The 27,670-nt window shown below is 37.3% G+C and overlaps 6 protein-coding genes across 9 annotated transcripts; 3 read left to right on the forward strand and 3 right to left on the reverse strand.

Annotated features, from left to right (window-relative positions):
* Window positions 1–72: 72 nt before the first annotated feature.
* Rheb (Ras homolog enriched in brain) lies at window positions 73–2,684 on the forward strand. Of its 2 annotated transcripts, none has more exons than XM_011298705.1 (4): window positions 73–176; window positions 1,003–1,193; window positions 1,312–1,519; window positions 1,624–2,684. In XM_011298705.1, the coding sequence occupies exons 2-4, from the start codon at window positions 1,073–1,075 to the stop codon at window positions 1,841–1,843; spliced, it is 549 nt and encodes a 182-aa protein (XP_011297007.1). In that variant the 5' UTR covers window positions 73–176; window positions 1,003–1,072; the 3' UTR covers window positions 1,844–2,684. The 2 variants fall into 2 exon arrangements, with proteins under 2 accessions (XP_011297007.1, XP_011297006.1); XM_011298704.1 differs by having other exon boundaries at window positions 98–333.
* On the reverse strand, window positions 2,646–14,239 carry LOC105262863 (uncharacterized). 2 transcript variants are annotated; one of them, XM_011298702.1, is made up of 3 exons: window positions 13,992–14,239; window positions 12,750–12,866; window positions 2,646–12,658 (listed from the first exon to the last, which is right to left on the reverse strand). In XM_011298702.1, the coding sequence occupies exons 1-3, from the start codon at window positions 14,067–14,069 to the stop codon at window positions 10,514–10,516; spliced, it is 2,340 nt and encodes a 779-aa protein (XP_011297004.1). In that variant the 5' UTR covers window positions 14,070–14,239; the 3' UTR covers window positions 2,646–10,513. The 2 variants fall into 2 exon arrangements, with proteins under 2 accessions (XP_011297004.1, XP_011297005.1); XM_011298703.1 differs by lacking the exon at window positions 13,992–14,239 and adding an exon at window positions 13,294–13,355.
* A 202-nt stretch (window positions 14,240–14,441) lies between these two features.
* LOC105262865 (ubiquitin carboxyl-terminal hydrolase 8) lies at window positions 14,442–20,130 on the reverse strand. Of its 2 annotated transcripts, none has more exons than XM_011298707.1 (8): window positions 19,941–20,130; window positions 19,469–19,771; window positions 17,876–19,387; window positions 17,651–17,794; window positions 15,741–15,977; window positions 15,342–15,659; window positions 14,905–15,257; window positions 14,442–14,829 (listed from the first exon to the last, which is right to left on the reverse strand). In XM_011298707.1, exons 2-8 carry the CDS (start codon window positions 19,733–19,735, stop codon window positions 14,694–14,696), a joined length of 2,967 nt encoding a protein of 988 aa, XP_011297009.1. In that variant the 5' UTR covers window positions 19,736–19,771; window positions 19,941–20,130; the 3' UTR covers window positions 14,442–14,693. The 2 variants fall into 2 exon arrangements, with proteins under 2 accessions (XP_011297009.1, XP_011297008.1); XM_011298706.1 differs by having other exon boundaries at window positions 19,469–19,787.
* Window positions 20,131–21,721: 1,591 nt separating this feature from the next.
* LOC105262866 (cell growth-regulating nucleolar protein) lies at window positions 21,722–22,979 on the forward strand. Its single transcript, XM_011298709.1, has 2 exons — window positions 21,722–21,985; window positions 22,110–22,979. The coding sequence occupies exons 1-2, from the start codon at window positions 21,861–21,863 to the stop codon at window positions 22,924–22,926; spliced, it is 942 nt and encodes a 313-aa protein (XP_011297011.1). The 5' UTR covers window positions 21,722–21,860; the 3' UTR covers window positions 22,927–22,979.
* Window positions 22,980–23,111: 132 nt separating this feature from the next.
* Window positions 23,112–26,300, forward strand: LOC105262868 (uncharacterized). Its single transcript, XM_011298711.1, has 4 exons — window positions 23,112–23,389; window positions 23,485–24,774; window positions 24,882–25,023; window positions 25,182–26,300. The coding sequence occupies exons 2-4, from the start codon at window positions 23,642–23,644 to the stop codon at window positions 25,548–25,550; spliced, it is 1,644 nt and encodes a 547-aa protein (XP_011297013.1). The 5' UTR covers window positions 23,112–23,389; window positions 23,485–23,641; the 3' UTR covers window positions 25,551–26,300.
* On the reverse strand, window positions 26,084–27,177 carry LOC105262867 (cholesterol desaturase daf-36-like). Its single transcript, XM_011298710.1, has 2 exons — window positions 27,019–27,177; window positions 26,084–26,668 (listed from the first exon to the last, which is right to left on the reverse strand). Exons 1-2 carry the CDS (start codon window positions 27,118–27,120, stop codon window positions 26,105–26,107), a joined length of 666 nt encoding a protein of 221 aa, XP_011297012.1. The 5' UTR covers window positions 27,121–27,177; the 3' UTR covers window positions 26,084–26,104.
* Between the last annotated feature and the right edge of the window lie 493 nt (window positions 27,178–27,670).

Below are 27,670 nucleotides of genomic sequence, written 5' to 3' on the forward strand. Positions count from 1 at the left end.
CTCTGTTTGACTTTATAGATTATTGAGATTGGAAAAAATAGTGACAGATAGCGCGCAGAGTTGATTCCACGTGTGGTATCTCAATTCGCCCGTCTGTACAACCATCTTGATCCATGCAAAATCACGGGGCAAGCGGATCACTGTCCTTCCTTCCTCGTGAAAAGCAAAATACATAAGTAAGTGCGCGCGTTTGTAATTGAAGTCAACTATTGCGCGACATCACTAATCTCTCATCTATTTATTTACCAACCCCAGTGTTATTAATTGGCTATTTAACAAGTTCAACCACTACTGTCAATTCAAGTGTAAACCGAAAATCGTCGATTGGAGCAGGTAAAAACATAAACACCTCTGAGGCATGACGTTACGCTGTTGAGCCCTTTAACGCGCACTTGAGTACACCCACGCCCGTACTTATTCTTTCTCTCTTTTTCTTTATTTTCTCAGTCTTTTCTTGACAAAAACAGAAGAGTGCCAAATATATAAATACTGACGATCTCCATCGAATAATAATTCCACTTGTACGATGAGAAATCGCTTTACACGAGTACAAATAATTGATTAGTATTATTTTTGTTTGGTTATTGCTGTATCTTGGAGTAGAATGCAATTACTAACTCATCTATTTTGAATTACTCGTTATCTTACCCCTTCGATTGATGCATAACATTAATTTGTTTATATTCCACGTCGCCTTCGTGCAGTTTAGTGAGATTTCCAGTCTTTTGTTGAATGCATGATCATGCACTTGTTCATCTGAAGAAAATGCATGAAATGAACTCCGTAGTTTACTGAAAGAACTTTGTTCTGTTTCATGCCTGGCTCTACTTAATTCCCCTTTCTGATTTTTGTGTGAAAATTTCTCAGGTTATCATAAAGGTCAGAGTATGCATAATTATCGGAATTAAGTCACCGCCTGCAGTGGTATAACCCGCACAAGATTCCTCATTTCAATCGCAGCTAATTACACAACATTGTTGTGATTTTATTAATTTGTTCAAGGCGATAACCAGAGTATGATCGAGTCTTTATGGTTTATCCCTGAAGGCTTGAGAATAGAAAACAAATCAAAATGCCACCGAAACAACGTAAAATAGCTATTATGGGCTATAGATCAGTGGGGAAGTCATCGTTGAGCATTCAATTCGTCGAGGGACAGTTTGTGGACTCTTATGATCCCACTATTGAAAATAGTACGTTGAAAATCAATAATTTCTCCAGGATATATCATATTCGCCTTCATATCATATATAACAATACTAATTATATATCAATAATAATTAAAAAAACGATGAATCATTGTCATTTCAGCATTCACTAAAAGTACGCGTGTAAATAGTCAAGATTACGAAGTTAAATTAGTTGATACTGCTGGTCAGGATGAGTACAGCATATTCCCCACACAGTATTCCATGGATATCCACGGTTACGTTTTGGTATATAGCATAACAAGTGCAAAAAGCTTCGAGGTTGTACAGATTATCTACGACAAGCTGCTCGACATAACTGGAAAAGTTCAGTGAGTACATCTTCCGTGGAATTCCCAGAAAAGAGAAAAATAAATAAAACTAAATACCCAGCTGTGAGTATCAATGCATTATCAATGAATTTCTCTGTTTACAGTGTTCCAATCGTTCTAGTTGGTAACAAAACAGATTTGTACGTAGACAGAATGGTGACGACAGAACAGGGAAAACGCCTGGCTGATTCTTGGCACGCAGCATTCCTGGAAACAAGTGCAAAACAGAATGAATCAGTGGCCGATATATTTCATACACTGCTGATGGAGATTGAAAAAGCAGATGGAAATGTACAAGAACCGTCAAAGTGCATCATCTCTTGAATATAATGGAATTTAAATTTATTATAACGATGATAATCATAATGAAACGAGACGCGTTTTATTTAAATTGATTAATAAGCAGGTACCGAATGTGAGTCGTAAATGCGCCCTATATTGTTCTCTTTTTTTTTTCTTTGAAACGGACGATGAACCCAGTGATCCTTCTGGTGATAGACGGTGTCCTCGGTATTTGCATTTAGTTTTTACTTTCAGCAAGAATTTAATTGCTATTTATATTGTCATCTTTTATACTCCCTGGTGCCCAAAAATATTTATCCATTTAGTCAATTGTATCATATTTGGTCGCCTGAAAAGTGATTCAATCACTTTTTGAAGTAATCCTGGTAGTTATGTGCCTCTAAACACCAACTGTATCAGAAATCAAAAAATAATTCTCGATAATACAAAAATTTGATCCAATATCATTATTTTCCGCCTCCTCAATATGCCGATAACTTAATAACCGAGGAACGTATATACTAAAAATATCATTTACGTAAAAATCATGCTTTTATGTTGTGCTCCATATTGAACTTCTTTCGGGAATTTACGTTGCCATGTTATTGAGCTATTGATGTATATTCCACATTTCGAACAGAGAAAAAAACTCCAAGAATTGCAAAATGACACAATATAATTTTCATAAAAATTTATCATCTTACCTGTCTGAGGAGTTTGTATAAGTGTGAAAACAATTAAATACTGTATGTGTTCCTGGAGAAAAGGTATGCTAGCAAATATTGCAAACAAACGACTGTTATTCATTTCGTTTCAACTTCGATCAGTCGATTTGTCTTCAATGCTCGATTCTTGCTCAATGATCGACCTGGCTTCAATCAAATAAGAGTTTTGTAACAGGATCACAGAAAATGTAAGGAGTAATCCAGTTGGTTTTGGTATTTTGTCGACAGGCGGGCGAAATTAAATTTCACAAAATACCGGTCTGATTCTCTTCTTATTTTTTTTTTTTGAAAATTCTGTGTCTTTCAATTGTACAAAATACCTCTTCGATTCTCCTGTAATCCTGTTAAAAATTGGACGAAATTAGACAGAATAGCAGCTAATTTCGTGAAAATTTGTATCAAATGGAAGTTTTATAATTCAATTCTATTATGATTGATTTTCAGCGTTGAAGCGCTAATTCTCCATGAACGTGCTCACCTGCGCACGTCTGGGATCTACTGTAAATAAAGTAAATAAAATCGTTAAAATGCATAATATAAAGATGTAGGGTATGTAATAAACTGAATAAAAAGGAGGAAAACATCTAATCCTAACGATTGATTTGGGTGTGAGTAATGTTTGAACATGAAAGGTCTCATTTATTTGGGTTAAACCAGTACATAGAAAGGACACTTCGAATAAAACACAACTTTCAACCATTAGTAGGTTCAAAGATATACATAAATTTCTTATTCAATTTCACAATGCGATTCGTCATCGCGCAGTTGTCGCAATCTCATCACAAATTGAAAGAAAAATAACAACGGCACAATAAACAAACACTTTCATAGCATCGAGAACGAACATAAAATAATTACAAACATTTCTGAGATTTCTTTAATTAATTAATATTTCCAATTAGTAAGTTATACTCCATCACACGAATAATTCCAACGAACTTCCCTAATTCTAAGCACCTTGGGAAAAATGTTTAAACTAAATGATTTTGCCACATAGCAATGACCAAGCCCAACTACTCGAGTCCTGCAATAATCTATATTAATTCTTCCATTATTCGCCTCACATTAATTTCTCTCATTCTCATTTCAATCTCAAGAATTACAAACAGGAATTTTACAGGCGAATTACAATTAAGCTCAGGGATAAATACCTACCAATAATTAAAAAATTGAAAAGTACTCTGCAAAGACACGTTCTGAGATTGATTTACTATCATTAGCCTCGTTCACGTGCTCGTCTCAATCACGAAATTGACAAAACACTTGGCAAGCGATTGGTAGAAAAGAATTGGAAGGAGACGAGTTCGTGAATTCTCAGATGCATATTAATATTAATTATTTTCATTATTTCATTCACATTTTTTTCTCAGAAGGGAAGACCGTCCTCCACTTGGGTATTTCGAGTAAGTTCAACTTATAAAAATGAAACAATTACTGATTATTCCACCCCAGGAGGACGTACCTTGCCAGTCTAATTCGAAGCGCATGTGTTTTTTTTTTTCATCATTTTATTGAGCAAGAATCTACAATCTCTCTTTTCGTCCCAGTTTAATCTAGCTAGCGGACTAAGAGCTAATAATTCAACTACACGTGAAGGTCACACTGACTGCTTCGGCGTTCTGCTTCAAAGATGCAATTACCCCTTGCATCTTCCATTGGAAAACTCAAAAAACACAATAAAGAAAATAAAAATGCATAAATTCACTGATTGTTCGAATGAATGACGTCATTCAACATGCTATGGAGTGACAATTTTTTTGTTCTTCTTTAGAGCAGAGCGCAATTACGTGACAGCAAACAAATCGGAAATTTTTTTTTCTTACTTGAAACTCGTCTAACAAACCCTCGCGTGCACATTGCGGGGTACAGTTATAAATACAGCACATTATTGACAATTATTATGACGGATTATTTCATTTCTTTTATCTCTATCATCTTCTCGTCCTCACTATCCAACATTATTAATAAGGTACAGCTTTGTGCATAGTGGTCGTTGTGATAGATTTAACAGATAGACGGTGACACTACGAAACCATCTAGCTAGTTAGGTATTTTTTTTTGTATTTTTATATTTTTTTACCACAGCCCATTTAACGATATAATTCAATATATTAATATGATATAATTAGTACGTGTCAATCATATAATATGCGTAAACAAAAACATAAGAATGTTAGTATGAACCAAGATGAACCCATAATTCTAATTCTACGTGACTATTACAGGATGCATCCTCTCTCTCCCCTTTTCCCATTGCCCTATTCACACAATTGGGACAACACTAGAGAAATACTGATCGCAAGACCTTTAACTAATCACCAACAAATAGACTTGATAACGGAATTAGTTCGATGGAAGCTAATTTATTAATTGCTATTACCATTCTAATCAGACGGCAAGTGTAATCTCTGATAATAATAATAATTTTCTCATTTAGATATTTGAATATCTCTTTGTAGACTAGGTAATCGCTCTCTGCTTGCAAAAATAGAACGACATATTAGAAAGTGGAAAATATCGTGATTCTAAAAAAAGAAAAATAAATACATTAAGTGTATCCTAATCTGGCAGTCTCGTACCCTTTTTTCATCTCAAATAATCACTGTCGACGCGAAAAAAAAAACATAATAATAATAATAATAACACGAAGGTAACTAAACTGTCCCTTCAGCAGAAGCTATCGTAATGTCGTCGTAATGATAGTCAATGAATATTTTATGATTGATAAAATATTACTCTTCCACATTTACGTTATTCTCATGAAAACTAGAAAAATACTAATATAGTTATAAAACTAGCCAATTTTTTTATCATTTAAAACGAGGAACAAAAAAACTAGTACTTAAATAATAATATTTAAAGCACAGATCTACCTTTACCTATGCCATTGAATGATACTACACAGTCGTTACCACCAACAAATGACATTCCAATGCCATTCAACATCTAATTAATTCTGTTTTTAAGCTATCACATCTAACCCGAAGATATCGACCGTCACCACTTAGCGAGTTCACAATAAATTTAGTCGATATGCCTTTCAACGGAACATATGAATCTCTCTAATTTCTTTAATTATTTTTTTCCATTATTCAGCTGTATGTAGAATTTTATTAAACAATTTAGAAAGCACAACGAATCAAGCATTGGATTTCTAAACACGATTTATTGCACTGTTTACCGAGCGTCTCCATTTTTTATTTTAATTTAATAGCATCCCTTAGCAAATATTGTCGACACGACGTCAGATTTGATTCGTTCAAATCTTCCTCAATCAAATAATTGCCTCGCAGCGCGAAATCTCATGGTAAAATAATGTGAAGCTCGCAAGAACTTTATAACGCTAATCCCTCTTGTCCAAGAGAACTTTATCGTACATTTTAAATATATTATTGTAACGCAGTCGTTGTACAATGTTCCAATGGTCCACAAATCGAGTATATCAAAATCTATCCTCCAATCAACTCCTGTTCAATATCTTTTAAAAAAATTCTTCCGTTTTTATTACTTCCTGTCACACCTCTCTTAAATCTCTATGAACTAGTTCATCAACCATCTATTCAGAATCTTTTGTTTTTTTTCTTTTTCATTATTTAAACTCTGAAAGCAGTGCAACAAGATTGTCTAATGTTCATGTAGTTAAACTCCAGTTTGTTTCACTGGAAAAAGTGGCAAAAAAAAAATGCGAGCACGTTGAAGAATCACAAATGTGAAATCCGGGCGAGAAAAACTTGCGTTCCCCTGAGAATTAACTGATGTTTCGAAGATTTCGTTTGTTTTGAACAATAAATTATAATTAAAGAATGATTTGAGACGTTGCCATTTGATTGAGGAGCCGCCCCAATATCCGATAAATTTTAAAACCCACCTTAAACACTAGGAAAACATTTAGACATTGACATTTTTATATATAAACGCTCGGATAATGTCCAATTTTGCGTGACAATTTGCTAGGGATTTTTAGAAGTAAGCTCTATATCTTGCGATTTTATCGTTTTTTTTTTCAGAGACGCTCTTTTTAAATTGACAATTAAACATCGAGGCATTTTTTAGAATCGATGACATTTACCATTTACCACTCGGTCTTCAATTTGATCAATTGGGACTGTTGTTTAATTTTTCTTGTTCGAAAATAATTGCTAAAAAATTGATCAATAAATCAAATGAAAAAAAATTCGATTGATATGGAAATTCGATCGGTGTTAAAAGGGAAAAATAATATATATTCCATTTGGTTGAATAGCCTTAGGGCACGTTTCGATATGGTCTGGAGAAATCAACCGTTTTTCCAGAATAATTATTTATGTACAATTGAACAAATTTACAATTAATTCCCTCGAAATTACTAAATCGTATTTAATTAAATGGCTCGTTATTTAAAAAACGACCGGCACCTGAAGCGAACTAGTCAGTCTGAATATAATATAAAAAATGTTGAGTTCTGTCATTTTAATTTTCAATTATTTCATTCAATTATGGTTTTTAATCTATTTTGTCAATGCAAAGCGGACGTTGAAAATTACTTGATGCGAAGACCGTATGTACGTTTACGTTAATTATTCAACATTAATTACGCTAAAATAATACCCGGATTGGGTGGTTAGGACGCATCTTGGATAAAAGTTTAGTGCACACTCCTACCGTGTTGTTCTATTTCCAATTTTTCATTAATAATTTTACTACATCGATGGAATATTCAATTCTCTTGCGAGCAATATATTACGTGACCAATCCCAGATACGTTTGATATGCACGCAAAAATTATCCCTATGTAGAGAATAGATTCTCCTTGATAGATTAATTCTCCCAATCTATGCATGTTTCTATGGTAATAATTTATATATCATTTCTATTCATCTTTACCCGAATACTTTCGCGGGTTTTATCCATCAATAACCCTCCCACGATACCTATTCTTCACCTTTATCTCTTTATGCCATATATATTTATATAATATATAATAGTCATTGGATATTTATGTTTAACGTTAATATAGTACTCTTATTAAACCAGACTTGTAATTTTCACATTGAGCCATCTATAACATTACCACTACCATTGGAAGCCGAAGCAACCAGTTTTTTTATTTTTATTTTTGTTTTAAATCAACACCCGTTGTTATAATTGCGTAAAAATTGTGAGAGAAGAAAAACTGTTAGTCGAAAAAATAATAAAAAAAAACGGATGTGAAAACGAGTTTATATCCGTTGGAATTTGTGAAACGCAATTTCCGACTAAATGAAACGGCTTTGAATGACGATAAGGAATTCTCAAAAAACTATTTGATTTTTGTTCATTCATTCATAGGAGGTTTCATGTCCAGGATTATGTCTTCGAACGTAATGACATAAAATATGCTATGTACGCGGCAATAATAATTCTTTTTCTCCAAAATTTTCATATTTTTTGTCTCAAAGCTCATGCCGAAATCAATTAAATGGAACAATGACTCTAACTCCATGTATATTATTCTTGGATAATGCACATGCTCAAGGAATTTCCAATGATGAATAAAAATAAACTCAAAGCCGTCATCAGTCGTATCGAATCAATTGGTCGTTGTGAGAAAAACTTTTAGTGCCATTAACGAACTATAAAAGAAGGACAAACCGGCCTAGAAAATATAACATCACGATGGAAAACTTGACATTAAGTGTATCTAATGGACAATAGATATTGAAAATTTATGTATCAAGATATGCTTGTCTAATCGCGCGAGCATTGGTCATTTGTTTAAAAGTAATTTAGATTTAATCAAGTGTTTCTCTTTAAATTAATACTCCACCGCAGTAATTGTTGATTTACACGAACAAGTAGATTAATCTTCAATATTTCACGAATTATTCTCGGCATTGGTAATAAATTTCGCCTATCCCTCTATTCCATAAACATTACGAGTTGTTTTTTTTTTTCTTCAAGTAGTAAATAGTAGTATAATATCACATGCAATTAAAAGAGGATTGTCGGACACGTAACCTACAGTTTCCTATTTAATTCAATATTAACCGTGACCATGTGCTTGTAATGAGATGAATTTTTCCTAATGTTAAAACACTTTGTTCTTCGTTATAAATCCCAGCTTTTCTAACACATCACTAGCCTGCACTTAACGCCTATTCCTCTCTTTTCTGAATATTCCTAGCGTAAACACCCTGCTAAATTGCCCTACCGTGCACCCCTATATTACGTGAGTTTATTCAAGCATTTGGAAATTTAACAAAGCGGGGTTTTTATTCATTGTTTCGTTTCCATTATGGTCCTTACTTATGGCGGTTGCTCAGAGGCATTTTGTGGTTGAATTCCCTCAAACAGACGCGACATTCTTTCCCCTACAACGATTAAGTACATTTTTTTATTGACGAAAGCTTCGTTAATGAGAGAATCATTGTGGACAAAGTCCCCCGTTAATATATTTTATTTTATTTTAGTATTTTGATCGCGAGAGTGATCTACGGGCGACTCAATTGGCATTAGTTTTATCACAGTTAATATAATAGATTTTTATGCCTGAAAAATGCAAAAGTATTCTTTAGAGACCTCAAAGCACCGCAGAACCTACTATTTCACTATTCATCAAAATGTTAAAAAAATATATTAAAAAAAAAATTAAATGGCCATCATTGCGCGGTAGATATGATGTGTTATGCATTAGTAGTCGATTTATAAATTGCGAGAGAAAAGAAAATGTTGTAAAAATGATCTATCCCTGACCAGTGAAGAGGCTTTGGGTTTCAGCAGAAGACTGAAAAATTCTGGTAAAAAATCTACATGAGAATTTCTCACATTATGAAACGTGTATCGTCTCTTGACGCAAGATTATTGGAATAGGAATGAAATGCTAGAGTTACTCGAGGCGTAAGTCAACAGCATCAGTGAGTCAGCATGTTATCATTGGGCATATTGTTTTGTTCTCGATATAGGTCACGCATTAATATATATAGTAACACTTTCAAATAATTCCACTCGACTCAGAAAAATCGCCGGGGCCCTTCGTATCTGTCGGTTTTGTTTTTCTTTTTATCTCGCCTAATTCCTCGAAATATTTCGCGTACATGTATCTGTGATTGCTCGCGCGCAAGCAGTTTACATGTCAATACGTATTTATTTACGTGTACACGTGGAACAGTACGATGGACAGCATATTTGGATTGCTTCATTTAAACACCTAGGATTATTTCGACCGCAAATATCGAAACGATTACTCTTCTTGTTTACTCTTCTTGCTTTTTAACTCTAAATTTACACTATCTGACACACATTTTGGGTCACACACATAAGGAAGGCCACATTGAACTAGTCTAAAAACATCTCTTCGTCTAGTTTTTATGAGGAGAAAATCCAGAGGGATTTCCACTCTTTCAGCTATTCCATCAGTTAATTTTCCCACAGAGTTTAGTACGGATCCTTCGGTCTATATTTATCTATCTAAGCAAGTTTCGACTATTAGACGTTTTTTTTTCTTTTTCTTTTTTTTTTCAAGAATTTTGAGGAATACGTCACTTCTCGACACTCAGAAATCTTTAAATGGACTTTAAAGAGGTCGAAGAGTTATCTTGAACATTCCTAGCAAGTGTAAAGTAATGAAAAACATAGGTAGAGTCTCACACGGACTCTCACAAGTTCTAAATAAAATTGTATTAAAATGCCTTGCATCGAAATTTTCATATGTAAAGTTTAGAGTTTTTCTTTTTAATATTTTCTTCCGGTAAAAAAGTCGCGACGTAAAATTGACGGCTTCAGTAATGATTTCATCCCTTGAATTGATTGTTCTCATGAAGGTATCGATTACTTTATATTCTTACTTATGGAAAAAAGCTTCGACATCTTAGCACCAAGATTTGACAAAAAAAAATGATTTTCCCAACGTAAAAAAAAAATAGTAATGTAGCGAAGGGTTTTCCTCTTAGCGGACGCAATCAAGAACGGATAGCTGTAACTTAGAGTTTATTTCGTAGAGTAAAATTGAGCTGACCTCAGAGCAATATTGCTAGGTACTAATTGTGAAGTTGTCTGTCTCACCGACAATTGCCTGGGCTTCACCTTGATTGAGTGGTATTATGGCATCCTTCGATGTTTCGACGATAGTTTTTTCGATGTCCTTGTTGTGAAGGAGTGTTGCCTGCATTGCGTTGAACATTCCTGTTCTCGCTAATCTTGAGGCTTTTGTTAGTTCACGAATACTGTTAGCCAGAGCTAAAATATCTTTGTCATCCTGAATTGGACTGCATTGTGGATTATCCTTCTGTCTCTTATTGGCGTGTATAATTTCCCTCCTGCGGCACTCCTGGACAAATTTTATTGACTCCAGCCAGTACTCCATAGATTTGTGAATTCTCTGATTCATGCTCGCGCCCCTCAAATGCTCCATCTTTGCAATCAGAGTTATGACGCGAGCGTGCTCCCTCAGATGATCGATAATGAGCCTATCAGCACGTGATGAATTGCCTTGAAGCTTCGGAACAATAATATTATTAGCACTGGTAACTCTCTTCCCTGGAAAATGAGCAGCTAGGCCAGCCTCACATTTTTTTCGCTCCTTCTCCAGGAGTTTAAACTGTTCGAACGTCTGCTCAAGCCTCATGTGAAGGAGGGACGCGGGTCCAGCGCGTCTCGAGGACCTCACATTTCCTCCCCTGAGCCCCATTCCCCCAGAGAGGAAGGGCATCGAGTGCAAGGATGGAACAGCAGAAATTACCGGCATTAGGGATGGAAAGACTCCAGGTCTAGCTTGGGCAGTTGCCCTCAGGAGTCGCTGATTCAACAGAACATCGGGAACTGACATCTGAAGCTGCTGATGTTGCTTCATCATCAAGTGATTGAGAACATTGGTGTCCACAGAGGCCCTTGCCAGTGCCAGATGTGCATTCGAGGTATAACCAATTTCTCCAGCCAAATCGAACGGATCCTTCTGATACCCACAGGTTTGATTTGCAGAACGTTTCCCAGTCTGATACACCGGACTGTGAAGTGGCTTAAGATTCTCAGTACTGGCAGTGAAACGATGGTGGTACCCATTGTCAACTGGATAATTGTACTTAGGCGATTGGTCCATGCTCTGAGAGTTGACACTGCGGGGGAAACGCATCTGGCTGTAACTCTGATTAATCTGGTCCTTTTGTTTCAACTGGGGACTCAGCATATTCACCAGAGCCTCATCAATTTTTGAAGTAATTGGCCTGTACTCGTTGTTTCTGATATCGTGATACTCATTCCCACCTGGATACCTCCCTGAATTTGGCATTGCAGTTCTGTAGTTAGTCTCGATGGGTTTCTCCAATTTGTACGGCTGGTGTTGGGGCTGTTGGAGGTATCTGTGCTCGTTGGGCATCTCCTCGAAATTATTTCGTTGGTAGCTGTTGGTGAAACAGTTGTGGAGAACGTTATCTGCTGGTGAGAAGTGCTGGAGGGGAGAGTTAGAGAGGAATCCTGAGTCGCCACTCAAGTCTGTCATGGCTGAACCTGGACGATAAGTTGGACCGTTTGCACTGGTGTTGTAAGAGTCGTGAATATTGATGACAGGAGTGGAGTGATGATTGGTGGGGTTCACCATATTGCTGGGAACTTCCATCTCACTGATTCCAATTGTGTTGAAGTTCAAGTCAGGGTGTGTACAGGCAGGGGGCTGCTGATAATTACCAAATACGTCTTTTGTATAGTCCGGAGACAATAAATTGTCTGTCCAATTTGAGGGCTGGGGATAGTTGAAGCCATTTGTTGTCGTCAAGAGTCCGTTGGCTAGGGGGGCATAGTTTCGGGGAGCATTCAGCTCATTAGAGTTAAAGGGTCTTGGGTGTTCCAATCTGGTGTAGTCGTTAGATTTTTCAGTGCTGGAAATGCAATCATTAAGTGTCAGGCCTTTCAGATTAACCCCACGGAGATAATCTCGAGGTTCCTCCAAATCAGGATGAGTTGGCATCCTCGGGTATGGGTACTGAACATTTCCTTCATAATTGTCTGAGTAGTCTCTGGATTTCAGTCGTGATTGTATGTCATTTTGATAAATTGGATTCCCATTGTACTGATTTGTGTATGTTTCGCCATTTCTTATCGGCTCATCGTCGAGAATCTTTGCAACGAGTTCGTTCACCATTGAGTTGTTGAGATCCTGGCTATCCTCGTCCTCCAACGTAGTCTGTTACAAGCATAATAACGAAAAAATGATTTTTTCCATATATACACGGAAAATGTATTATTAATCGCTGAGATACGACGCAGGAGTTTACCTTGTGATTGGATTTTCTGCCCAGTAGATCATAGCTCCAAGGACTGTATTCCCTGCATCTGTTGTCAGCAATGCAGTTACTTCCTGGTGCTTCAAACATGTCGATGCCACTCTCAACCTAGTCATAAAACAACAATTAAAAAACAAAAAATATATAAAATATGTCGAAAGTATGCTAAAGTCGGTGACATGACGCAACGGTGGAGGCCACGTAAAACATGGAGTACATCATTGGCAGCAAACAAAGGGTTAAAAAAGAAATTAATTGATTTTTTCCACTGATTAGGAAAGCATTGAACCGGATTTATCGCGATATTTGACAGCTGATGCACGATCAAACTTTTTCCGTGCGGTGAATGTGTATGTGGCACAGTTACAATTGGTTGTCCTGGAATCCAAAAACGGCGACAGCGATATGCTGATATTTTGCAAGTAATTTACACGATCAATTGTTGATGTATTATTGGAGGGTGTCGGTGAACGCGAAGGGATACATTGACAGAGTCGTGAACATTGTTGCAGGTAGTTGGGATGAAATTATGCACCTTAGACAGAGCCATTTATCAAGGATCACCTACACCGCCTGCCATTAGCCGTGTCACTCGCTCGCTCACTGAACCCCGATGCGCCTGTCGTACCCCCACCATCGTCTACTCTTTCACTTCGCCGTACACGATACATAACGTCATTTTTATTATTTCCCGCTATTTGCCTGTATTTTGCCTATATTTTTCCTGCATTTGCCGGCTCCCGACACAATCCGCGACCCCGCGACTTTGTCTTGTTTTCCATACATTACATCTATTTTAACATTTCCATCAACAATCGAAAAACAAAAGACGTAATAAAACAAAAAACTGATATGTGCAAATATACAGAGAAATTGAAATATCATTTTCCCCATGAACAATCCAATAGATAATAAATAAATGAATATCTAAAAAATAATTAATTGTATTTCCTGTTAATTGATGATCAGGTAGGAGTGTAAGTAGCTGGAAAAAGTAATAGCTGTTCGTTTTATTTTATTTTCATCAGCCTTTAATTCCTGGAACTAGATAAGCCCTCGAATTTTTCCACGAATCGGAGGAACGGTCGAAACTTCCCAGAATGAATTCCTGATGCTTTCTTGCTGGAGGAGATATCAATAAAAAAGGCGCGAAATAATCGATATGAGGTGACTCTCCATCAGATTAAGTAATATTTGAGAAAAGGAAATAATCAATAGATATCATTGACTTACACTCATCGGACATCTCATTCTGCCGATCTCGTCGCCCATGATCGGATCGATCTGTATCCTGAGAAGTGGCAACGTCATTGTACTGTTTATTTCAATATATCTACTTTTGATTAAATGCACTAGGACACAGTATAAACAATTTGCTAATTGTTAATAAGTATAATAATGTATTTAATGAATGAAATTATTGAGAAAAAGGCACTGGTCGCTCGAAATCTGATGGTTCTTTATGGATTGTCGGTTTAAGACTGTCAAGACGCCGGTAGACACTGAGATTGAGAAAATTGGCGGACTAAATGCGGAAGTCGAGGAGATTGCAACGCCATCCCACTAATGTCCCGCTCAATTTATGATTTTTGATCAGTTTCCGTTTTCACAATTTTACGTGATCATTATAACAAGCATGTAGATAAATGAGAAACGTGCAATTTATGATTTATTAATGGTCAATTTATTAATATAAAGCATTTTATTAAACGGCATAGTTTTTGAAAGGCTATTTTCCACAATAATTATGATTTTCTGCTTAACAAGTGACTATAATTTTCAATTATTATGCTAAAATGAGTATTTACATATTTACAGTGTACACACATGAATACAATCTCATATTTCAAGTGTCTCGAGGAAATGACTCATATCGTTGGATCAATCGTTATCGAGACATCGACAGTGGCGGATTAAAATTCCTTTCAAGTGAAATTACGAGCTCTCATCTATGTAGGTATAAGATTCGTAAGAAAGTGATGTGTAGAAAAGCAGATAAGCATAGGAATTTTGCGATCTGACGTTCTGCTCGCTGATTTCAGATACAGAGTGATCATCATACTTGTACCATCTGGAATAACAAATTGTGTTATCATTGAGGACAAAATTCCCTCTATTTGCTTAATGAATCGATTTATAATCTTACTTGTTGAGTGTAGAACTCTTACAGAAAGCGGTGTAATGCCCCCCGCCCATGGTGCCATAGTGATTTGAAAGCCCATAAAGATTATAACTATAATTGTGAGGATGATTTAAGGTGTTAGAATCAGCGTCTACGACGAGATATTGTTTGAGATTGAAATCCATTAGTGGAAAAACCACGGAAGTATTTTTCTTCTCAAGTCCAACTTCAGTTCCGGCAAATCGATTCAAGTGAATCACCATTATTGGTGCTAATTTGACGAAATCAAATTTTTTTGTTGCTTCTCGAGCGGTCTTACAGTGGGGACAATTCCACCCTGAGATCCTCTGGCCACTCACAAAATGCCTTATGCAGTCCTGTGAATATTTACAAAAATAGATTTATTTCAGACATTTAATAATAATATTAGAGTTTATTTGATAATTTCAATGTTCGCTCACATCCAGAGTGCAACGATTAGCCTCTGGCAAAGATATTGAGAGACTGGTGAAAGTTTCATAAGTAATACTCTTTCCAGAGCACGTTGTGCAACAAATTGTTGATCTGAGTTGTCCCATAAAGAGCCTCGAAATGACTGAATACTGTCCTTTGAGTGCTTTCTCCCACTCCTTTTCAGCAGCACTCAGAGGTCCATCTATCCTCATCTTGTTATCTTTTCTCAAATCATTATGCATCCACTCGAGAAGAAATGTGAGAAATTCATGGGAATCCTGTTGTTCACAGCTGTCGAATTGCAGCCTAAAGTGTCCAATAGTATCCTAAATACCAAAGAGGAAAAATTTCAATTATTCTGAGGCATGGCTATACGGAAAAAATTAATAAGATCATACAATATTTACCTTGAGATCCCTGGGCGCAATGCTCTTGTACTGTCCTCTCCACAGTGCCTTAATCACTTGAGCGAATTCCTCAGCGATTTGCCCGCGAGTCTCATTATCACTGTTTGTATTCAGGTCATCTTGGTATCCATTATCATTAAAATATTTAGCTAAAAAAGCGGTATTGCTCAGGCACTGAATTATACTATTCATATAGCATGAATTTCCCAAATTTTTCAGTCCAGTAATACCAGGATGCTGTAAAAAACGAATTTATTTATCCTCAACAAATCCCACAATCGCAGAGTTATATTTTTCCTCATTGGTGTTATTTATTCTTTTTACGATTAATTCTTCAGCTTATCGCACCTTTTTGAAATAGCTCACTATATAGAAAGGCACAAATTTTTTACGTAGATAGACCATTTCTAATTTCCTCCTCTTCATCAAGAAAATAAAATAGTGAAAATGAAGGAAGACTATAATTGAGCTACCCTCCAATTACGTTAAAGGCCGTCACGATTTTCCCGCTGGCCGATAAATGGAGAATTCCGCACTCCGATACTTTTTAACAATAGTTTTAATTAGTTCCTCATCCATAACTACCACTGAGTTCACATTTTATCAACTGTATGGAGAAGTTGTGCTCGCAACATTGACTGACTTTGTCCGGCAACAGTGTTTACCACTGATGACAATTGGATACGGTTGTTCATAGTAGATGAACGTTCGGATGATATGGTGTAAACCACTACTGGGCATTTTTGTTAAAATTGGATTTACGAAGCCACACAGCAACCTCATGTTGCCGTACACACGTGCATTGAAATACGCCGTCTATATATTTCAGATAAGTACAACTACCTATGTACATACACATGACATATATTGACGATAAAATATAATTTACGGTGAAAAATCTATATGTTTCCTTCTAAATCACTAATTTGACAAACTAAAATGGAGGCTATTGACGCACCATTTAATGAGCCATCCACAAAACTAGAACTGTTACCACGATGAGTTTAGATGAAACTTCATTGTGTTTGTAGTAGATTAATGATAAGATGACAAGGTCAAAATTATATCAGCCACCTTACTGTTTTGTTAATTTTATCAATCGACCCGATTTCGAGCTACGGTAAATAAACTCAAACATCGTACGATTAAATATCACTGACAATCGACTGGTCAATTTTTAAATTAATAACTTACTGGATTACAGTTGTCAACTACGTTGAAGAGTTTTATTTGTACCATATTACTTGAGTATCAAATCAGAGTCGTTTAATTCCCCCCAACACTTGCGTTATCTCGCAATGATCAATTGTCCAAGAAAAAATATGCTGTCTCCTTGCCATTTACATACGAAAATATTAATAACCAATAACTATTTTGAATTTTGATCTGAATCGCTGAAGAAGTCAGCAGCGACTAACACGTGATAACAAAATTATCACTCATAAAGTGTAACGTCACGCGATTAAATGATCAAGGTCTATACTTTAATCTTTGATAAGGATTTTTTAATCGTGAGGGACTTGGAAAAAGTAGGAGTGTACACAATTATAGGCAGCTGTGTGTACAGTTCGGTTAAAATAATTAAATCGGACGTCAAGCAAATGAGAATTGAGAAGGAAATACTCGCGAGGTGAATGATTGCACCACGTGTACGTTATAAAATTCAAATAAAATATGGAATATTGTTTTTCTATCATTGTTGTGATTCATCTGAGATTAGCTGAGAATATTTCTCACTGGTATGAGTCGCTAGCATACCAGCAAACGTGACTGAACCCCTAAGACTTTAATGAAGTTATCTTCCCAACGTCAGTGGATGCACTCACGTTCCACAAGTCTCCTCTTACGATATTCATCATCATATTTTCCAAATTCAAATAAAATAAAATAAATAATTGAATAGGACTTACGCAGTCACGGTACACAGGGTCCATACGTTTGAAGGAATCTTTCCAGGATGTTCCAGATATATTGTTGTTTGTTTCCTTCAAGTTCCTCCGCACCGCGTGTGGCTTTGAAGATCTATCAATTATAGGCACCTTTCTATCTTCCATCTACAAAAATTAATTCAAGGTCATACTACGCATAATATAAGTTCTAATAGTAGTGAAGTTTTATTAATCTTCGGTATCCACCTTGGCTAGGTTTGGACTAGACAGCGAACGCTTTAATCCTGAATTATTGGTAGATCCTTCTGATTTTAAAGGCTCTTTGTAAATAGTCGAATCATCATCATGTCTCGGGGAACCCTTTAAACGTACTTCTTCTCTTCTTTTTTCTGCTTCATCTATTTTTTGTTGAACTTCCTTCCTCTCTCTCACAATACCTAATAATCGTATTTTCATGGTGCCCATTTTCATATGCTCATGAGTGTCTGTATTAACTTGAGACAACATATCGCCAGCAATCTTCTTTAACTCAGCTTCCTTCTCCTCCTTATCTTTAACAATGGCAGCAATAGTTTGCTGTACAGTATTCTTTTTAACATACATTGACTCTAAATCATCATCATCATCAGAGTTAACGTTATTGGTGCTCTTTGTAAGCATGGCGAGGATATCGTTCTCCAGCTGAAGTGATTGCCTCTCACACTTCTCCTGGTCCTTGAGATCGCTTGTTATTCTGGTGATCAATGAAATAGTCTGTTCCTGCTGAGGATTTGCTATGAGGGCTGTAGGTTTGCAGCTTCTGTCAACGACAGGTCGCAATGGCTTCTCTTTTTCGACGTTAAGCCTGTCGATTTCCTTTGAGAGGTACTCCATATTGACATCCTCGTCTTCGTACGAGGCGTAATTCATTGGTAATTTATTTGGCAGGGCTAATCGTTTATTGATCATTGAGTCATTCACTTTGGAATGCAATCCCGGAATATCTATCCCTCGCCTTGCATCGTTATTATTATTCTTCGATGCATAATTTATTATGGATTTAGAGCCTTCTTGAGTCATCCAATCTGGGTATTTAATATCATCCAGGATTTCGTCGAGAATATTGTCCATGGGGACGTGCCTTCGCACTCCCGGATTAGTGGTAAACGATGGATAAACATTGAGCCACTCAGAGAAACCACCGTGAAGAATTAAATGCTTGCTGATTTGCACACCTGAGTCCCACTTGGTGAGAATCTCTTTCATTATCGAGACGTGATTGGTGGCTGTCAACGTTAATCGAGTGGTATCCCAATCCATTAGGACAATCAAGTCCACAAATTTCTGGCTTCTTTCACTATAGAGTTTTGCGTATCCTGGGTTCTTCATCTGGAGATAAAGATCAAACTTTTTCGCTGTTTTTCCAGAAATTATCTCAGAATTAGGGATGTTAATGCATTTATCAGCTTTGATTCTAGATTGTTGGAAGTCCTCGAGAGATCTAATATCGATTATTAAATATCTTTTTCCGGCCTGGATAATGGGAAACAGTTCAGTGCACGATATAAAGTCGTCAGGGACTTCAGCTACGGGATCGTCATCAGGAATCTCTGGCAAATTTAATAGGTCGTCTTCGTTTTTATCAATTGAATTGTTTTTGTTCAAACTTTTATTGTTTGGAGCATTGTTCAAAGAATTAGTGGGAATGTTTTTCGATGCTGGAATGCTTGCATTGACGGTTCTTATTATGGCCTCTTGCAGTTCCTTAGCTTCATTGATCTATAAATTCAAGGAAAGCCATGAAAAATAAATGGAGAGAAACGTGCGAATGGTCAATGATAAGCATCGTGTAAATCTTACCTTTATGATAGCGTTTAATTGCTTCCTTAGTGAAGCATCTAAGTTTCTCCTCTGAAGGAGCTCGGCAACGTGCAAATATCTTGTGAATAAAATATAAGCGTCTTTGGTCTTGTTTTCCTTATGCATGATAAGTCCTTTCTTCAGCATGAATGGCAGTCTCGTTATCAAATCCGTCGATTTTACACCCTTAAAATCCTTTTTTGCTTCTCGGGTCCAGTGCACCAGCTCTGGGCTGTCTTGAATACGCAGGTTCACCATGGTGGACATTATTCACGTCACTACACGTTGATAAAAAACATCGAACTGAAGGACACAGGTCCTGTTAGAAATTTCAAAATTTCATTCTCATTACTAAAGTACACTTCATCATGACACGTATGTCCTATCATTTTACAAGGACGTTGTCGTTGGGTTTCCTTGGTGAATGAACATCTGATATTCAGAACTTAGTCACTAATTGACTATTACTCACCGATTCAATGAGAATACAGCATATATACACTATTCAGGCAATTTTAATCTTCTAAAAATCCACATGACATTCTCTAATATCTTTGCACCATTTCTGTACATTGAGTAATTTAATATGACTGCTAAAAAATAGTCAACCGGTGACGTTTAACTGAGGGACCGAAATTCAGCACTGACAGTCGCCATATTGACTTGGCAATTACAACCAAAGAGGATTGACTAAAGTAGAGGCTCAGTTGTGGAGGTTTGGAGGCCCACCGGCATCGTAGTACTGCACCCCAAGAGAGGGAGGGCGCCAGACGCAATGCTGGGGTGTCCATCAAGTCGCCGGGGTGAATTTTATTTTCTGCGGTATGAATGCTTTTTGTTTTTTATTTGTTTAACTGAAATTTAGCCGACTGTTGAACGAGCGGAAGGGGGAAGCCACATCTTGTGGATTTCAAACAGAAAAAAATATTCAATATATTGAAGATATACTACTAATGAAATTATGTTATTATAATAAACACGTTGCCTAATGGGCAACGTGCTTGGCTGGCACACGAACGACTAGGGTTCAATCAATCATTAAAAACTAAATAGCTCCTCGATTTTCACGTTCCCCTGAAACTTTTTCGAAAATTTCGAATTTTCAAATTTCAGTGAATAGCTCCTCGATTGTCATGTTCCCCTGATACTTTTTCAAAAATTTCGAATTTTTCACTTTCAGTGAAAATTTCAGTGAATAGCTCCTCGATAGTCATGTTCCCCTGATACTTTTTCAAAAATTTCGAATTTTTCACTTTCAGTGAAAATTTCAGTGAATAGCTCCTCCATGTTCATGTTACCCTGATACTTTTTCAAAAATTTCGAATTCTTCACTTTCAGTGAAAATTTCAGTGAATAGCTCCTCGATGTTCATGTTACCCTAATACTTTTTCAAAAATTTCGAATTTTTCACTTTCAGTGAAAATTTCAATGAATAGCTCCTCGATGTTCATGTTACCCTGATACTTTTTCAAAAATTTCGAATTTTTCAATTTCACAGGATATTTTTTCGATTTTCAAGTATTCAGTTTTTAAGCAATATTTCGATTGATTAACCATTTGCAAAAGAAAAAATTGGAATTATTTTGAAAAAAAAATGAATGATGGCGGGATCGAACCCTAGGGGTCCGCGTGCCAGCCAAGCACGTTGCCGATTAAACAACGCGCATTATTACAATAATATAATTTTGTTAGGAGTATATATATTGAAAAAGTATCGCTTTTAAAAATTTAGAATTTTGCAATTTCTCTGGATATCTCCTCGATTTTCAAGTATTCAGTTTATAAACGATATTTCCATTAATTAGCCATTAACAAAAACAAAAAATTAGAATTATTTTGAAAAAATAAAAAAATTAATGATACTGGTATCGAACCCAAGTAGTCCGGGTGCCAGTCAAGCGCGTTGCCGATAAGACAACACGCTCATTGTAAAAATATAATTTCATTAGTAGTATATCTTCAATATATTGAATATTTTTTTCCATTTGAAATTCCATAAGATGTGGCTTCCCCCTTCTGCTCGTTCTACAGTCGGCTAAATTTCAGTTGTCGAAATAAAATTCACCCCATCGACTTGATGGACACCCCAGCATTGCGTGTTGCGCCCTTCCTCTCTTGTGGTGCAGTACTACGATGTTGCTGGGGTCACTCGAACCCCCTAGAACGGAGCCTCTACTTTGGTCAATCCTCTTTGGCTTGGAGTATGTGGAAAATGCGCCTTTCGCCATCTATGCATTTGTTTCTACGCTCGGGATCAGCTGGCAGCTGAGAGACCTGAGAACGACACGTGCTATCCAAGTGAACATGTGCATTTGGACCATTCGTCCTAATTGATTAAAACATAAATATTGATTTAGATAACAAACGCAATTGTTGAATTTTGAGAGTAATAATGGTGGTATTCACTTGTAATAATTGTGGTGATTCTCTGCAGAAGCCCAAAGTTGCTAAACATTATCAATTTCAATGTCGAAATAATGTGTCGTTAACTTGTGTGGATTGTTTTCGGGATTTTGTGTAAGTAGAGTGAAATTTGATTGATCAATTGAAATCGCCAATTTTATTTATTTATAAATAATTCATGGAATGAAGCTTTGAGAATGCTCAATCACCTATTTACCAAATTATTGCCTTTTCTCAGTGGTGATGAGTACGTGCTCCATACCAAATGCATAACTGAGAATGAGAGATATGGTGGAAAAGATTACAAAGCTAAACCATCAGCCAACAAAGGTGAACGCAAGCAACAAGCGTGGATCAATGTAGTGCAGAATGTCTTGAATAATTCCACCAATCTATCTCGGGAAGAAAAATCATTCCTGCAATCTATATCTCGACACGAGAATATCCCAAGGAAGAAAGCCAAGTTTTTGAATTTCGTGAAGAATGCTGTGGGCTACAGACTCAACATGAATGTCGTTGATAGCTGCTGGGAGAAGATGGAGAGTGCTTTCAAGGCTGTGACAGAGAGTAAATCTGAGACACCAAAACAAATTGAAAAGGACGAGGAGGTTGTTTCCAAAAATAATGAGAGCATCAGTCGGGAGAACGGAAGTATTTTAAAGGGAAAAGAGAACAAATCAGACAGTGGCGATGATGATTTAACGAATGGAAAGATAAAGAAAGGGAAGAAACGTCAGATAGAAGGAGCTGATGCTTCAGGGGATCAGAATGATGAGCCTTCTCTCAAGAAAAAGAACCTAGAGGATCAATCAGCTCATGAGGAATCTCACACAGCTATCGAGACTGCCAAATTCAGTTGGACATCAAGCATTCTTCAAGCCCTTGGCGACAGAGAAGAGATTTCTCTCAAGAAATTGAAGAAAAAAGTTGTGACACGGTATTTAGAACACATGGGAGATGCAGCTACTCGAGAGAAAGCTATTTCCAAGTTCGAGAAGAAGCTTCGGAAAATATCCGAGTTACAATCAGTAGACGATAAAGTCAAGCGTGTATAAAAATCAATTGCTAATTCTTTTTTACAAAAAATAGAAAATATAAGAGTATATAAAAATTGGAGTATTGTAGTTTTCTTCCTTATCAATGGGTGCATTTTCGCGACACGATCACGTCGAGCTTCACTGCTGCACCGTTCCCCGAAACCCACAGACTATTTTTCATGAAATTCTCTTCTATCGTTTAAATTTTCTCAGACAAATTGAAATTTTACATTTTTTTCTCATGAAATGCAATAATTGATATCGCTGCACTCAACTATCCTCCAATTGTCTACGTCAATTGAGGTCAATTACAGTTAATAAACGAAAAAAAAAACGGTAGTTTAGGTGCAAGTCAATATGGTAGAAACATTAAATTTTTTATTTAATCGAGTACTATTAATATACTGGTCTTAGGATCGCAATCGAAGGATTAATGAGTGTTAATTATTGCTCTGATGTCTCAACGAGGGAAAAAGTTAGAGTGAGTAATCTTCTGGATATGCCAGACAATTTGGCACAATAATTTCTATAACAATTCGTTCTGGAATGATAACCCCAGTAATAATATTCTTGTAGATTTCACGTAAACTGACAGTTTATAAAACTGTTTCGCTAAAAAAAATAAAAATAAAAATAAAAAACCGCTAAGAAGGTTGACAAGTCATATAATGAGACTTTGGTTCATCGTAAAAAAGCCGTCCAATCGAGATAAAAACCGTCCAGGAAGTTGAAGATGCTACAAGCAGTGCGTTTGCTGACGGAATTGGCGAGACCCAGTGATCGTCGTGAGAACGACAACATGGAGCCTGCACAAGCATCCTCGAGCGAGGTATCGATGCAATTCCGCGAGATATACAAGAATGGATGGCTTAGGAGAACCGACAAGACTGACAAGGAGATGAGTCGTTTCTGGGTGGCATTTTGTGTTCACGATGACACCGAGCCCAGACTCGAGGGTTTCTCTGATCAAAAACAAGCAACAACTCACTCACCCCTCTGGGCCAATTCACTCCGTGGTATTCAGCATATTTCTCCAACACTGTGTGCTACCTCCAGGCACGATTACGAATTCTGTCTTAATTTCAACGACGATAGATTACTACGATTGGCTGCGCCTACTTATCAAGGGATGCTCGATTGGGTGCAGCTCGTTACGAGGAAACTCACAGATATGAAGATTCTCAGACCAAAGGAGAATGTTTACTCGAGAGGTCCCGAGAGGATAGCCACGAGAGATCCAACCAGTCCACTACCACCACCACCATTGCCTTCTGGCACCCAGGCCCCTATTCCTCCAACGGATTCACCTCCGAGTGGGCCAAGCACTTCGAGTCCTCCCAGAGAGCCACTTGAAACGCCTCCCATGGTCTTTACTTTTGAGGACATCTCTATTGAGGATCGGCGAAGATCTGTGCAAGCGCAAACCCAGAGGACTACACCCCCAACTCCAAGTCCCAGAGTTATTCCCGCTGTGGCTATCGATCCAGGCGAATCAGGCTATGAGAGTATCTTCATGGCTTCGTCTTACTCTACTCCCAGTGATTCCACCCGGAGCAGTGTGAGGGAACCGGTGGTACCTAGTCAATCGGAATCCTCCAATGATAGATATGCAGCGTTGATGGAATACAGGAGTTCGGGGCCTTCGGAAAATGCTCGGGAGACTGGTCGAGCTGTGGCAAGTGCCAGGGCGGGTAGTACTGAGGCGAGGTCAGGAGGAGCTAGTGCTCCCAGACAGTTAACTCTCAGGGAGCAGCAAATATATCAGTTGAAAAGAGAGATGAATCATCGGGCTGGAGTTAGGCTGCAGTTAGGGAGAAGAGACTGTAAAGACAGCATTGCATTTGTTGATAGCTTTGGATCCATTTGGTAAGAAGTGCATTCCACTTTAGCAGCATAATTGTTTTTGCAATGTAAATTACTCTGCTCCCTTCTTGCTGAAAATCTAAAAATCCAATTATTTGCGGAATTCTTAGGATTGCTGGATGGAAGCAAAAAGAACATCCATTTCTCTACAATGTTCTTCATGTCGGGGATATGGTGATCAGCGTAGCGGGAATTTCCCCACCAAATGCGGCAACAATTCGTGACATCATGAAGGGAATCACAACGCCACGTGTAAGCATTCTTCCTCCGAATAAACAAGCCAATATATTTGACGTAATATGGTGCTTAACACGCCTTATACGTTAATTAACTAAAAAGAGTGATGAAATTTGAAATTCCTTTCGCGGTCAAGGTTACAATTGTATAACAGTTTATTATAATTTCAACAGGTAGAGGTGATCGTCCGTCGTTTACCATACGCCCAAGCGCTGACCTTGACCAAACGAACAGATACTGAAGATTTCGGCCTTGAAGTTAATGGCAATGAGGTATCCGGAGTCTCGGGGGTCGCTCTAAACCTTGGATTATCGCCACTGGCCGAAGCGACTGATCCTACAGCTCCTGCGGGCTCCAACACCACCTGGACACTCACGGAGATCAATGGAAGACCGTTGAATATATTCGACGGTGGTGCAGCTGAGCGATTACGAGCTGTTGGTCGTGATATTTCCATTGTCATACAACCGACAGACCTCGTATCCTCGTTGCGTAAAAAATTACGTGCTATGCGCAGCTATAAGAATTTTATTCTACAGTGAATTATTATTATTATCAATTGAAAATGATTTTTTAAATTGATCGGCATTGTCAATCGCGACCAAGTCCGACAGTTCGATATGACAGCTACATCACAAAGAGATGAGATGAAGGAGAGAATATATGCTTATCTGTAGAGCAAAGCGTATACTGTGATAATTTATACGTACGCATGTGTAATGTGTTGGCAGGTAACACGAGAACGTACTAATGTTTTGATAAATAAATGTAACGGCAGATTGAAAGGACCAATGGGGAGGACAGTTAATAAAAATTCATCACTTTAAATTTTCACAGAATTAATTCATTTGGCGCTGATTTATTGCAATAAAAAATTACAGTTTGTTCGGACGATTATGTGCATTGGAGAAACCGGTTTTCGCAATTATCATTGCATTGGGAATTCAAATTCGTCCGTATTATTTTAAGTGAGATTTGAGTGAGAAATTTGATAATTGGAAATGTGTCCACACCAAATTGTAAAAAGTACTCCAGTTCTTTCATCATTATGCTCATGTATTAAAAATGTGTTATTTCTATCAGAGTGATTGTGTTATTACCACTCGAGGGATTTGATGGACTGATAAGTTGGACTATTTGGAGAATAAAATTGTTTATACCACTGCCTGAAGGCTTTCACTCTTTTATCTTCAGGAAGAAGAATGGCATTTTTGATGAACTCCTTGTGGTTCCATACTGTTATATCCCTCTCGAACATGAAGCACTGACCCAAGAAGATGATTTTGCCGTAGAGTCCGTGGTGAGGTGCCGAGTACAATGAGTGAGTTATCCGCAGAACATAAGGCTCTATTGGCGTCACTGTTTCAATAATGAACATTTGACCCACACTTGTATTAACAGTGAGCTCAACGTAAGCAGGACCGAGTTGCTCCGCTGTTACCCGGACCTTTAGTATTGTAAATTTTCCGAAGAGTTTAAGGGCATGAGTGAGTGTGAGGGAGGCATGGAAGGGTCGAGCAGGCGATCCTTCGGCTAAATGTGTTGGCCGAGGTTGCCAATTCGTATCGGTCCACGTGTGCTTAGATAATCCAGGAAACAGCATTCCTGGTGTATGCAGGTAGTCCAAGTGAGCCATATCTGATCCATTTTCTGGTACTTCCTGAGAAGAATTTTCATTTTTAACAATTACCACAATTGGAATGAGAAAGGACGAAAAATTGAATATGTTTATCTCGGTACTGATAGATCTGGATAAAGATACATGTTCTATCTTATTATCAATTCAGGTGTTCATGTTATCAACGCAGGTGTTCATGAATCTGATGTAATCTGCAAATAATTACTTCAGTGTAGCATCAATTCACGACTTCATTAATTTTTCGCAATGTATGTACAGCAAAAATAAGAAATTCTTCAGAGTAAAATATTTGATAAATATTTGTTGAAGTTAACAAGTAGGCACGAAAATTCATTGATCCTCTCTTATCTTCACTTGACTTGGTCATTTACCTGGATGTGAGAGCAGATAATATATTCGTTACGACCCTGACACCAGTAACTCCGATTAGCAATTTGCGGAATGGGCTCAGGATACCAGTTTGGTTCTTCCATTTCGGCATGGTACCACACAAAAATGACATTATTCTCCTCAAGGCACTTCCACGCTCGAACTTTGGCATTAGGTGGTACTGTAATGTTAATAATTATCAATTAACCCGAAAGAACAGATAAAGATCTAAATAAAGTACACTCTTACTTTTGTCTGTATAGGGAATATCATTACAACGGCCACTGGAATCGAAACTCCAGTCATGGAATGGACACAGAAGACAATTGCCACTGACTCTGCCGCCTACAGCCATATTAGCTCCCAGGTGAGGACAATATGCATCTAATATATGAACTTTCCCTGTCTTCGTTCTGTTGCAAAATGTTCACGGATTATTATTTAAAAACTCAAACACCTAAAGTTATTTTCGCATGTGCTATATTTTACCTGTAAACAGCAAATGTTTCCCCGATGGCATTTACATCTTTTACCTCTTCTTTTCTCAATTCATGGCTGTGCAAGAGCGCATACCATCCATTTGGATAAACGGGATTGGAATCTTTTATATTTCGAAGTTTCGCTTGGAGACATTTTTTCTTTTTTTTCTTATCC

The sequence above is a fragment of the Fopius arisanus genome, unplaced genomic scaffold (genome assembly GCF_000806365.1).
Source record: "Fopius arisanus strain USDA-PBARC FA_bdor unplaced genomic scaffold, ASM80636v1 scaffold00011, whole genome shotgun sequence".
Taxonomy (NCBI): Eukaryota; Metazoa; Arthropoda; class Insecta; order Hymenoptera; family Braconidae; genus Fopius; species Fopius arisanus.